The sequence below is a fragment of the Saitoella complicata genome, assembly GCF_001661265.1.
Source record: "Saitoella complicata NRRL Y-17804 unplaced genomic scaffold SAICOscaffold_32, whole genome shotgun sequence".
NCBI classification, from domain to species: Eukaryota; Fungi; Ascomycota; class Saitoellomycetes; order Saitoellales; family Saitoellaceae; genus Saitoella; species Saitoella complicata.
The window spans coordinates 87,923-98,548 of NW_017567023.1; the positions used below are offsets into that span (position 1 = coordinate 87,923).

The 10,626-nt window shown below is 53.9% G+C and overlaps 10 protein-coding genes across 10 annotated transcripts; 2 read left to right on the forward strand and 8 right to left on the reverse strand.

Moving 5' to 3' along the window:
* The first annotated feature begins 116 nt into the window (after positions 1-116).
* SAICODRAFT_86184 (uncharacterized protein) lies at positions 117-1,141 on the forward strand. Its single transcript, XM_019171425.1, has 2 exons — positions 117-206; positions 496-1,141. The coding sequence occupies exons 1-2, from the start codon at positions 128-130 to the stop codon at positions 1,101-1,103; spliced, it is 687 nt and encodes a 228-aa protein (XP_019020823.1). The 5' UTR covers positions 117-127; the 3' UTR covers positions 1,104-1,141.
* Positions 1,142-1,238: 97 nt separating this feature from the next.
* SAICODRAFT_28193 (2, 3 cyclic phosphodiesterase) lies at positions 1,239-1,877 on the reverse strand (the record flags this gene model as incomplete). The annotated part of the gene is made up of 2 exons (XM_019167101.1): positions 1,239-1,813; positions 1,871-1,877. The coding sequence occupies 2 exons, from the start codon at positions 1,875-1,877 to the stop codon at positions 1,239-1,241; spliced, it is 582 nt and encodes a 193-aa protein (XP_019020824.1).
* Positions 1,878-2,076: 199 nt separating this feature from the next.
* Positions 2,077-3,714, reverse strand: SAICODRAFT_74008 (uncharacterized protein). The gene is given in 3 exon segments (XM_019170909.1): positions 2,077-2,404; positions 2,424-3,503; positions 3,554-3,714. The coding sequence occupies 3 exon segments, from the start codon at positions 3,591-3,593 to the stop codon at positions 2,310-2,312; spliced, it is 1,215 nt and encodes a 404-aa protein (XP_019020825.1). The 5' UTR covers positions 3,594-3,714; the 3' UTR covers positions 2,077-2,309.
* A 167-nt stretch (positions 3,715-3,881) lies between these two features.
* SAICODRAFT_10596 (uncharacterized protein) lies at positions 3,882-4,211 on the reverse strand (the record flags this gene model as incomplete). Its single annotated transcript, XM_019165272.1, has 1 exon — positions 3,882-4,211. The coding sequence occupies one exon, from the start codon at positions 4,209-4,211 to the stop codon at positions 3,882-3,884; it is 330 nt and encodes a 109-aa protein (XP_019020826.1).
* On the reverse strand, positions 4,053-5,273 carry SAICODRAFT_32347 (uncharacterized protein). The gene is made up of 6 exons (XM_019168189.1): positions 5,107-5,273; positions 4,895-5,050; positions 4,688-4,833; positions 4,525-4,626; positions 4,406-4,474; positions 4,053-4,351 (listed from the first exon to the last, which is right to left on the reverse strand). Exons 1-6 carry the CDS (start codon positions 5,174-5,176, stop codon positions 4,295-4,297), a joined length of 600 nt encoding a protein of 199 aa, XP_019020827.1. The 5' UTR covers positions 5,177-5,273; the 3' UTR covers positions 4,053-4,294.
* Positions 5,274-5,757: 484 nt separating this feature from the next.
* Positions 5,758-6,497, reverse strand: SAICODRAFT_49089 (excision repair protein; the record flags this gene model as incomplete). The annotated part of the gene is made up of 3 exons (XM_019168950.1): positions 5,758-6,214; positions 6,268-6,371; positions 6,429-6,497. Coding segments are annotated over 3 exons (630 nt in total), but the record flags the coding sequence as incomplete, so codon positions are not given.
* Positions 6,498-6,861: 364 nt separating this feature from the next.
* On the forward strand, positions 6,862-7,521 carry SAICODRAFT_68265 (uncharacterized protein). Its single transcript, XM_019170371.1, has 2 exons — positions 6,862-7,053; positions 7,117-7,521. The coding sequence occupies exons 1-2, from the start codon at positions 6,948-6,950 to the stop codon at positions 7,296-7,298; spliced, it is 288 nt and encodes a 95-aa protein (XP_019020829.1). The 5' UTR covers positions 6,862-6,947; the 3' UTR covers positions 7,299-7,521.
* Positions 7,522-7,727: 206 nt separating this feature from the next.
* On the reverse strand, positions 7,728-8,659 carry SAICODRAFT_22273 (uncharacterized protein; the record flags this gene model as incomplete). The annotated part of the gene is made up of 3 exons (XM_019166546.1): positions 8,515-8,659; positions 8,193-8,448; positions 7,728-8,132 (listed from the first exon to the last, which is right to left on the reverse strand). Exons 1-3 carry the CDS (start codon positions 8,544-8,546, stop codon positions 7,728-7,730), a joined length of 693 nt encoding a protein of 230 aa, XP_019020830.1. The 5' UTR covers positions 8,547-8,659.
* Positions 8,660-9,024: 365 nt separating this feature from the next.
* Positions 9,025-9,683, reverse strand: SAICODRAFT_32349 (uncharacterized protein). The gene has a single exon (XM_019168190.1). It carries the CDS (start codon positions 9,660-9,662, stop codon positions 9,369-9,371), a length of 294 nt encoding a protein of 97 aa, XP_019020831.1. The 5' UTR covers positions 9,663-9,683; the 3' UTR covers positions 9,025-9,368.
* A 558-nt stretch (positions 9,684-10,241) lies between these two features.
* Positions 10,242-10,619, reverse strand: SAICODRAFT_10601 (uncharacterized protein; the record flags this gene model as incomplete). The annotated part of the gene is made up of 1 exon (XM_019165273.1): positions 10,242-10,619. A coding segment is annotated over one exon (378 nt), but the record flags the coding sequence as incomplete, so codon positions are not given.
* Positions 10,620-10,626: the final 7 nt, after the last annotated feature.

Sequence of the window (10,626 nt, forward strand, 5' to 3'; positions counted from 1 at the left end):
CAAGTGTCCCCTGGTTACCACATTTTAGCGCGCCTCGGTTTTTCGAGGGACCCGCTACCAAATTTGCTCGTCAGCGCAGAACAATCCTTCGACTCGTCCATTTACCAAACTCACATAAACATCTACAATGGCTTTCGGAGATTTGAAGACCCCTGCCGGCCTTGAGCAGCTCGAGGCTTTCCTCGCTGACAAGTCCTACATCGACGGTATGTTTGTCCTGGAGCTGATCCGCGGTTGTTGTGAGGGAGGCAGGGAAAGCAGAGTTGGGATGGATGTGAAAACCATGGTCATCGGATGATTATAATACTTTGGTCCGTGTTTAAGATTTGCGAATTAAGACCTCGCGAAAAGACTACAGCCCGCCTAAGGGTTTTGCTAGAAGATGACACGATGACTATGGCTATACCGTCTATCCCTACTGCTTTCCTTCCTTTCGCCTCAATCGGCTGAGCTGGAATTGAAAGAAGAGCAATTGGCTGACATTGAATGAACCAGGTTTCACCCCTTCCCAGGCTGACGTTGCCGTCTACAAGTCCCTCCAGGGTCCCTTCTACCCCAACGTCGCCCGTTGGTTCTCCCACATCGCCTCCTACGAGTCCGAGTTCGGTTCCCTCCCCGGAGACGCTGCCAAGACCGCTACCGAGTACGGTGCCGGTGCCGCCTCTGCCCCTGCCGCTGCTCCCGCTGCTGCCCCCGCTGCCGCCGCTGAGGACGAGGACGACATCGACCTCTTCGGTTCTGACGACGAGGAGGAGGACGCTGAGGCTGAGCGCGTCAAGGCTGAGCGTGTCGCTGCCTACAACGCCAAGAAGGCCGACAAGCCCAAGACTATCGCCAAGTCTGTCGTCACCATGGAGGTCAAGCCCTGGGATGACGAGACTGACATGAAGGAGCTCGAGACTGCCGTCCGTGCCATTGAGCAGGATGGTCTCGTCTGGGGTGCCTCCAAGCTCGTCCCCGTCGGTTACGGTGTTTCCAAGTTGCAGATTACCCTCGTCGTTGAGGACGAGAAGGTTTCCCTCGATGAGTTGCAGGAGAAGATTGCTGAGGATTGTGAGGATTGGGTTCAGTCTTCTGATATTGCTGCCATGCAGAAGCTCTAAGCGCTGTCTGATATTGAGGTCTGGAGGTGAAGTGTAGGAGTACTGTTTTGGGTATCGAGAAGTTGCTCAAACCAAAAGAAATGATACATAAACCCATTTGATATCGTACACTACCTATCGTGACATGTCTACTGTCTACCATACCCTCCGCTCTCCCAAGACCTTCCAGTTTTCACACTTTCCACTTGTGTCCACTAAGACGATCTTCCCACCGACCCAACCCTTTCCCACACCGATTTCCTCCTCAGTTCCCTTGACTTGCTCAAATGCTTCCTTGTTATCACCAGTCTCTGGCTCAGCGTACGCTAGAGAAAGATGAGGGTAGTACGTCTCCTTCACCCACTTCTCCGCATCCTCCTCCGATTGATCCGGAACAAACGCATGACGGCAATACTCCGCAATTCCAAGTAAACCAAGCGACGCCTTGCACGGGTAATACAACCGCGTGTAATAAGTCTTTCCCGTCTCTGCTTGCTCCCACTCAACCCCCAGCGGCCCCACATCCATCCGTCTTCTCAACTCGACCATGATTTTGTCCATCACCTCCTCTGGATCTGCGCTTTTGGGGATTCCTGAGACGACGGTGACATGAGGTGGGAAGACTGGTGAGTTGGGGAAGATGTGTGGGCAGTTGGAAGCGAGGGTGGTGATCAGCGAGCGGAGCTGAGAGGTGATCGGATCATTCGAAGGAGGGGTGAACCAGAGGGAGACTGTGCAACCTTCGTTAGAGATTCATCAGAAGTCGTTGCTACCGCGGTGCGACGCACGAGTCATTCTTGCAATTGATCTGATTGAGTGGTATCTTGTGTTGTCGTTGGGAAGGAAGCGGAGAAGCATGACATGGGGTATATAGCCAATGGGGGCCGGGGTGCGCGCGCAGCTTATCGATTACTGAATGACCATGGGAGCATATGGAAGGAATCTTATAAGAATACCACGATCATAACCATCCAGACCAGCTGAACCATAAAATAGGATCTTGCACCAAACGCCATTCCGTAACACCTTCTCCCGCTCTACACTTTCACCAATGCCCCCCCCTTCATCTCCGCTCACTTCTCGCAATAATCACCCTCCTAAAACACCCATCACACATGGCAACCCCCTCATCCTCATGGAACCCGCCCTCCAATTTAGTTCCACAAGTCCCACACTTGAAACACGCTTCATGGAACTTCTTTCCCAATGCTGCCAAGTATCTGTCGGTCATGGGTAAGCGACACCTCTCACACCGCTCAGCGGTGACTTTCTCGAAACAGCCTTGACAGTAGGGGTAATCGTTCCGGACGATAAAGGGCGTGCTGGCATCGAACGACGTACCACATTCGGCGCAGAAGAAATGTCCAGGGTGGTACTTCTTTCCCAGGGCGGAGATGATCTCATCCTCGATAGGCGTGTCACACTGCGCGCAGCGATCCGAGAACAGCTCGTGAAAATCGAGCTGGCAATACAACCGACCTTCGTGGACGTGGAAGGCGATGAACTCAAGGTTGGTACTGCAGTGCGAGCAGGTGAAGCATGAAGGATGGAAGCGGAGTCCACGGGTGGTGATGACCCTACCAGAGGTTGTCGATCCATGGCAGCGAGCACAGGATTTAGGATTAGCCGGCGGAGAAGCAGGACGAGGGATGACCTTCGGCGGCTGAACACCATCAAGTAGTTCGTCTGCATCACCAACGCTGATGGCCGGGACGGTTGGTGGCGAGGCCACGTTAATCGACGGCACAGCCGGTCGCTCGTCTGTGAAGACCGTAATTGCAGGAACCCCATTCCTCATCGAATAGTTCCCATCCATCCCACGCACATTCATCCTAATATCCTCCTCATCCACCTCAATCTTCGGAATCGTAGTCCGCCCAGCAGCAGGTGCAGTCCTCCAATCCCGCGTCTCATCCTCCGTCGGCGTAATGGTAGATTGAGGCACACTAACAGGCGCGGCAGGCTTAGACAAAACACTCGGCTTCGGTACAGGTCCCGGATCAACACGCGGTGACCCCCTAACTGGCGGTCCACCCGGCAACGGCCTAAGTCCTCCCCTCAACTCCGGCTTCTTCGTTGGTAACTCCGGTTTAGGTCCCCTTACACCCCCTGCTCCACCCTGCAACGCCCTTACAAGCGGCGTAGTCCTCAACGATACATGCGTCGGCTTCTCCGCCGCGGGTGGGGGTGCATTCATCGCCGGATTCACCGGTAGGGGCGCATTCATCCCGCTCGTCGCCCTCGGCTTCTCCGAGATCTTCATTGTCGTCCCAGTAAGCGTCGACAAATCTGCAATAACGTCGTCCATATTTCCGTATTCCTTCTGCTGTGCAATTTGTCGGGCACCGGCGGAAGAGGGGAGGGGACGGCCGCCTGTTGGTCGAGGAGCTCGTTGGCTTCGGAGGGAAGCAAGGTAGTCCTCTGTACAAAGGTGTTAGCAGTATTCATAGCTTTAGCAACACCGATCACACCGAGTTGTCCTTTAGACATGTATGTACTGTTGTCCGCCATCTTCGTGAATAATCCCTTCTGGATCAAAGCAAAAGTGAAGCGGATAGCGTCGTGAAACGTTGACGGATGCGGGCGATATAGTTGCAATCGTATTTCAAAGCGCTGGTTATGTATGCTGCAATTGGTCTCTGCAATTAATTTGTCGGTGTATGGGAGTACTTTGGTTTTGTTGTGCTCTTGACATCATAGGGACCAAGGAACTTGGTGCAGTAACGTTGACATCCCGGATTCAGCAGGAACATGGCAATTGAAGAAACACATCATATTGATACATTCATAGACCCAGTATCATATCCAATATCGTATAACTCCGACTTTCATCTCCTCGCCTTTCCCCTCTGCACGCTCCCTTTCCTCGACCTCGACCTCGACCTCGAGCGCCCCCTCCCCCTCCCCCTCCCCCTCCCCCCTCCCCCTCCCCCTCCCCTTCCCAAGACTCCCCCCACGCCCAGGCGTGAAAGCCTCCTCATCCTTCCCCTCAACCTCCGTCTCATCCTCCGCATAATTAACAGCCTGTCCACTACTCCTCCCCCGCATCATACTCGTACTCGGTGTAACAACACCACTGCCCACAAAAACGGGCACAGAGCTCGTTCGTGATTGCTCGGAGGGAGACATGGCTTGGGGTATATTCGTCTCACGCGGAGAAGGGGTATAAAGCGCTGGCTCGGGCTCCGGCCTATACGCAACCGCACTCACGGTTAATAATGCGAAATGGTGTACCCACCCGGACCCGGGGAACCTGACGATTCTTTTTCCTGTACATCACATGATCAGTCATCTCGATCGAGACTACAACACTGGCGATGTACCTTTCTGCGCTGCTCTTTTCTTCTTTTGCGGTCTGCTTCGTAGGCTGGGTCGTAGTCTCGCTTCTTCTTCTGAATAATCCGGTCAGTCGATGCTTGACACACATCCCGCCAAAACCCACCTTCTTACGGCGCTCAGCAGCACTCCCCTCACTAACATTCCCATTCGCATTTCCATCCTCAACACCATCCAAATCATCCATCCCCCACGCCGCACTATCAAACTGTACACACACAACATCAGCATTCGTCGTAACCTTATAGAGACCAGGTGAATGGACATACCTCAGGTATAGGCCCAGGCAACAGTTTCACCCTACTCTCGAAAAACCCAACCGGCATTTCCGCCCCCTTAATCGACCTCAACCCCTCTTCCGGCCTCGCAAGCAACCCACGCAAGAAATCCTTTTGCTGCGGTGGCGTGTTCTTGCCTGTACACCGATCAACCATCAGTACTCAGATTAAAGTTAACATGAAGCTTCGACGACCCACCTGGTATGTCCACAATATGCCCCTTCCAACTCTTCCTCAACTTATTAGGGTTCTTGTTCCCGTACTGGTCGAATTTGCTGACGCGGCGGATGACATCTTCGAGGCCATAGAGATGAATGAGATTTGCTGATGGCGATGGATTGGCAGGAGGTAGGTCTGTCAATGAGGTGTTAGCTAGTACTCGAAGAAACTTGGAGCCTCAGTCAGTTGACCTCGATTGTTGACGGTGTAGAGGTTGATCTGCTCAGCCTTGACCGGGCTTTGGCCGTTCACACCATCCATGATTCCCGAGACAGTTGACGGCAGACAAAGGTGTTAAATGCGACTCTGATTCGCGTGAAAACTTGCTGAACCTCCTCCCTCTTGCCCTTACCGTCGTTGAGAGCTGAGCTGTTAGTGTCGTACGTCGCATGCAACACCACGCAACCTTAAGTATCGATTGATCCACTCCTTCCCCAAATACACACATGATGCAAAATCTCGGTTTATTTATTTTCTATTTTGGATAGTTTTTATATCTACCCATCATCGAACCCTCTATACCCACCCGCCTGTGCCTTCAACTTCGCCAAAGCAGCCATAACCCCAGCATCCTCCCCTTCCCCTTCCCCCTCCGGCACCTTCTCTTTCTCCTTTCCCTTCTCCTTCGCTCCCGACTCTCGCCCTCCCTCCATAGCCAACATCGCCTCCAACGCATCCTCATCCTCAACATCCATCGGCGGCGACGCAGTCATCGGCGGAAACACCGCTCCCTGAGCTCCTCCATTCTCCGCCCGTCTCTCACTAGCCGTCAAATCCCTGCCTCCCTCTTCCACACCCTCAGCTTGTGTAGCCCTCACCCTCTTCCGCCGACTCCCTCCAACAACAAACGGCTCACCACACGCCCCCAAAAACCTCCTAACCTTCTGGTCTCCCCACCCCCCAATCAACCCAACCTCCTCCCCCTCCGCGTTGATGGCCCGTTTCACACTCCCGAAATTTGCTAATAAGCTCATCGCATCCGACTTATTCACACTTCGAATGGAGGTCATCATCTCCACCACTCCCTCTATGTACGTGGTTGATTGTTTGCCTTGAATCAAAGTCGGAGGTTTGGATTCGAATGATTTGAAGGTTTCTAGATACCGCCCAGCTTCGGCAGGAGACCAGGCGAGGACGATGGTGAGATCGGATATGATCGAGATTTTGGTGAGGGCTTTTAACGAGTCTTCGTGATTTTCGATGTCGACGGAGATGAGCAGGAGGCGGAGGTTGTATTGTTTTCCGAGTTGTGAGATACGGGAGTATATGTATTCTGGGTGTAATCGGTGATATCGTAGACTGTACATCGTGTTGTCAGCAATACCCTGAAGGATGCTAAGATCCTTATGCACCTGAGATAAATTGCGCAGCTTGTTTGTCCGACGACGAAATCGGGGACGATGTCACCGTATTCCCACGGGACATTCCGTACATGGTTCAATATAGGGTTTCCTTTCTAGCCACACCACCTTCAGCATCCATCCCTGGTTTGAATTCATACGACATGACATACCTGCCGCGGATTCACAATAATCGCATTAAACCCCGCCGGCTTCGCAATCTTCTGCGGCGTAGGCTGCTGCACCGGACTCCCCACCCCACTCCCAGCAGTTCCCGGCCTCGACACATTCACTCCAATCGCAGCACCAATCGCACTAATCGGCCTCTGCGCCTGCGCCCCCACCCTCGACACCGGCTGCACAACCCTCCTCGGCGTAGGCTGCGAAACCAATCCCCGATGCTGAGGAGTAGAAGAAACAGATCGCTCAGCGGCTTTGGCTGCGGCGATGGCGGCTGCGTCGAAAGCTGCGTCGTCGAAGTCAAAGTTGTCTGCCATTTCTGTATTGGAGCTGCTGGAGTTTTGGCGGTGAGGTTCGCGGGTATACGACGCACGGCGGTGCGAGGCGGTGCGGTGTGCGGTGATGTCAAGCAAGAACACCGCACGACCTCAAACTCACCACCAACAACCTCTAGCGAACCTCGGGAGGACGTAACGAGAAGCCAGATTGGAGTTCCGCTTGCGATAGGCATAATGGAGGACCTGATCGCGCCCTTGATCAACCGAACGACGGAGCAAATGGCCGCAGTCCACGAATCCCAAAGAGCTCTGGAGTCGGAGTTAGACCGCCTACTTGCGCGTGAGAATCCCGACTTATCATTTTACTGTCGGGATGTATACTAACTCTGCGTATCACGGGTAGAATTGAGTCACTACGTCAATACCACAGAGCCCTTGGCACTTCGTTCGACGGTCGTGAAGCTCGCGGATACCCAAAAGCGACTGGTTGGTGTCAACAAAGTGTTGAAGACTGTGCAGGAGAGATTGAATAGGATACTTGTGGATATCGCTGGGAAACAGTTACAGAGAGCGATTCGAGAGTGAGGCATGGCCAAGGAGGTCATTTTTAAGGCAGCGCAGCCGGCACGACGCGCGGTCCGATTGCTTGAAGAAGCAGATGCGGCCGCCGTCCATGCCACGATATAACGCTCTGCGGCACGTCCTGTCTGTATGTTGGCTTCTGGGTTATGGGAAGCAGTACTTGGCTCCAACTCCGACATGGGCTTCTCCGTTAGGGACATGACATATTGCCATCAATGCGCCGGAGTCTTTCCTTCTACAATCTTCTAACATCCTCGACCAAGATTGCAATAGCTTGTGTGAAAATAAAAGCATTGTATTACCGAATTACCCTCCTACTCCATCCCGAATTACCCACAAACAAGCCTATACGCGCAAGCATCCAAAGCACAGCAGTCCTAATCATACACTCCCATCCCTGTAATACAACGTCAAGCAGCAGCGCGAGAAAACTTACTGAGAAGTAGTCTCCTTCTTCTTATCCAAATGAAGCGCATGCTTAACCTTCCCCATCAACCCGGGCTTACTCGTCCCCTCCCCATGTCCAGCAGGAGCCGTACTCTTCTCCAACTCATCCACCCCCTCCCTCTTTTCCAACCCCTCAACCCTCCTCGCAGTCTCCTCGCTACTCCCCCACCCCTGAACACCATGCTCGTCCCTCGGCACTCTACCACCGTCGTCAGGGATGGCGTTGAGTGCGTCCGAGCCTTGAGCCCGGACGTCGGCGGAGCGGAGGTTCGTGTTGGGGATTGCGGAGCCCGAAAAGTCGCGTTCGACGCCGAGTGAGTTGTGGGTGGGGCCGTCGGAGCCTTTGAGGGAGACGTGGTGGTGTTGTTTGTGGATGACGGGGGCGGGGACCTTGAGATGATATAAATCAGCATTTATCCACGCATACACCCCCGAAAAACGGAGACATACATCAACAGGAACCGGCACCTCAACCCTCTCAACAATAACCTCGTGGTGCGGCACGACAGAAACAGGCGCAACAATCCTGTCGGTCTGATACTCGTCAACGACAGTATACCCCTGCCCACGGCCAAAGTTCATGGGTTCGTTGAGGTTGTCGGGTTCGGCGGGGCCGGAGGGGATGACGCCCGTGGTGCCGAAGCCTTCTTCGTAGCCGATCTCTCCGGGACGGTTGTGGTGGGAGTGGGCGGGTAGGCCGGAGACGCTGCACGGTAGACTGTCAGCACAGCTGCTGACAAGTAGCTATAGAGGAGACAGGAGGAGAGCGTACTATTCAGAGTTGACTTCGTCGGTGGTAGACATTTTTGTTAGACGGCTGGGGATGTATGCGCGAACAAGAGAAGGGCACGTCAGGCGTTCTTATAGCCGAGCAGAAAAAAGGGGGTGTCGGTGGGACGGCGCTGCAGCTGACTCTCGTCTTGGCCATGGCTCTTCTCTCACGCGCTATCGATAACGCCGCCCGTGATGCAATCATGACCATCCCGATTAAGTGAAGAAAAACTTAAAAATTGATTAACGACATAAAAGATACAAATCGAATGTAGGCTGAAGAAATCGGAAAGTAGCCTTCTCCTCTCGAAATTTCTAAACCCCTTAAAGTCCATCGAATCCTATAGCTGTCAGCTGCATAGGCTTTGGTACATATATCCACAGAGATACAGAAGATCGCTCGTCCGAACCCAACTCAACTCACAAATTCATCCGCCTTCTCTCCTCTGTTTTTTTTCGTTCTTTTTCTCATCTCACACATATCATACAAGGTCTCACGCTCAAATCAGCATCATCGCAACACCACCAACAACCACCGCAACACCCATCTTCATCCCCGCACCACCCACACTCAAGCCAACGGCACCACCCGTGAAGGTACTCGCGATCGTTCCGTTACTAGGCTTCGCGCTCTGGACAGCAACAGTCGGAGAGGTCTTCGCAGCGGAGGAGGAAGAGGAACTGGTGATTTCAGCGGCGGCGGCAACGTAGGCGACGGGACTGGTTGAGGTGGCAGCGGCTTCGCATTTGGTGCACTTGGTCCAGGTAGAAGTAGACCAAGACTGGTGAGCCTCACACTTTGTGCAGGGTTCCTTCGTCGAAGTAGACGTAGACGTAGAAGACCAGTGTCCCTTCTCACAGTCCGAACAGTGCTTCTGGCTCGTAGTAGACGAGGAGGAGCACGGCGCAGTGGTGGTCGAGGTGGTCCACTTCGGAGGATGAGTGGGCATGGACCAAGTCGTGCTTCCAGTGCAAGGCGTCGTAGAGGACGAAGAAGAGGACTTGGTGCACGGACTCGTGCTGGGCTTGTACCAGTAGCTCGTCGTGGAGGAAGTGCATGGAGATGTGGACGCGCTCGTGGTGGAAGACGTAGAGGACTTGGTGCATGGGGTGCTTGTGCTCGTCGTAGAGGAGGTTGACTTCGTGCATGGAGTGGAAGTGGTACCACTAGTAGTGGTAGTTGACTTGGTGCACGGGGTGGTGGTCGAAGTGGAGGAGGTTGACTTCGTGCATGGAGGGGAAGTGGTACCACTAGTAGTGGTAGTTGACTTGGTGCACGGGGTGGTGGTCGAAGTGGAGGAGGTTGACTTCGTGCATGGAGTGGAAATGGTACCACTAGTAGTGGTAGTTGACTTGGTGCACGGGGTGGTGGTCGAAGTGGAGGAGGTAGACTTCGTGCAAGGAGTGGTGGAGCTCTTCGACGTAGTGGTGGATCCAGTGGTGCACGGGGTGCTAGAAGAGGTCGATTTCGTGCAAGGAGTAGTCGAAGCCTTGGACGTCGTAGTAGTTCCGGTGGTGCACGGGGTGGTGGTGCTAGATGACGAGCTCTTCGTGCAAGGAGTGATGGAGCTCTTCGACGTAGTGGTCGAACCAGTGGTGCACGAAGTGGTGGAGCTAGAGCTTGTACTCTTCGTGCATGGAGTGGTGGCAGTGGTGCTGGAGCTCGAAGACTTGGATGTGGTACCGGTCGTGCACGGAGTAGTCGTCGTCGAGCTGGAGCTCGAGCTCTTAGTGCATGGAGTGGTGGTACTGGAGCTTGAGCTTGAGGTCTTCGTCGTGCAAGGAGTAGTCGTACTGGAGCTCGTGTTCTTCGACGTCGTAGTGGTACTTGACGTGCACGGAGTGGTGCTCGAGGTCGTACTCTTCGTAGTCGTAGTGCAAGGAGTGGTGCTCGAGCTGGTACTCTTCGTAGTCGTAGTGCAAGGAGTGGTGCTCGAGCTGGTACTCTTCGTAGTCGTGGTGCAAGGAGTGGTGCTCGAGCTGGTACTCTTCGTAGTCGTGGTGCAAGGAGTGGTGCTCGAGCTGGTACTCTTCGTAGTCGTAGTGCAAGGAGTGGTGCTCGAGCTGGTACTCTTCGTAGTCGTGGTGCAAGGAGTGGTGCTCGAGCTGGTAC

Bases quoted from the DNA above. Each gene is read 5' to 3' on its own strand.
- SAICODRAFT_32349 (XM_019168190.1), bottom strand. From the start codon at position 9,662: ATGCACGAAGTCAACCTCCTCTACGACGAGCACAAGCACCCCATGCAC.
- SAICODRAFT_74008 (XM_019170909.1), bottom strand. From the start codon at position 3,593: ATGGCGGACAACAGTACATACATGTCTAAAGGACAACTCG. The intron at 3,504-3,553 runs GTGTGATCGGTG...ACCTTTGTACAG, and splicing joins CATGTCTAAAGGACAACTCG to AGGACTACCTTGCTTCCCTC.
- SAICODRAFT_86184 (XM_019171425.1), top strand. From the start codon at position 128: ATGGCTTTCGGAGATTTGAAGACCCCTGCCGGCCTTGAGCAGCTCGAG. The intron at 207-495 runs GTATGTTTGTCC...TGAATGAACCAG, and splicing joins TGACAAGTCCTACATCGACG to GTTTCACCCCTTCCCAGGCT.
- SAICODRAFT_68265 (XM_019170371.1), top strand. From the start codon at position 6,948: ATGGAGGACCTGATCGCGCCCTTGATCAACCGAACGACGGAGCAAATG. The intron at 7,054-7,116 runs GTGAGAATCCCG...TATCACGGGTAG, and splicing joins GTTAGACCGCCTACTTGCGC to AATTGAGTCACTACGTCAAT.
- SAICODRAFT_32347 (XM_019168189.1), bottom strand. From the start codon at position 5,176: ATGGATGGTGTGAACGGCCAAAGCCCGGTCAAGGCTGAGCAGATCAAC. The intron at 4,834-4,894 runs GTGGGTCGTCGA...ATCGGTGTACAG, and splicing joins GCATATTGTGGACATACCAG to GCAAGAACACGCCACCGCAG. The intron at 4,352-4,405 runs GTACATCGCCAG...TGTGATGTACAG, and splicing joins GAAAAGAGCAGCGCAGAAAG to GAAAAAGAATCGTCAGGTTC.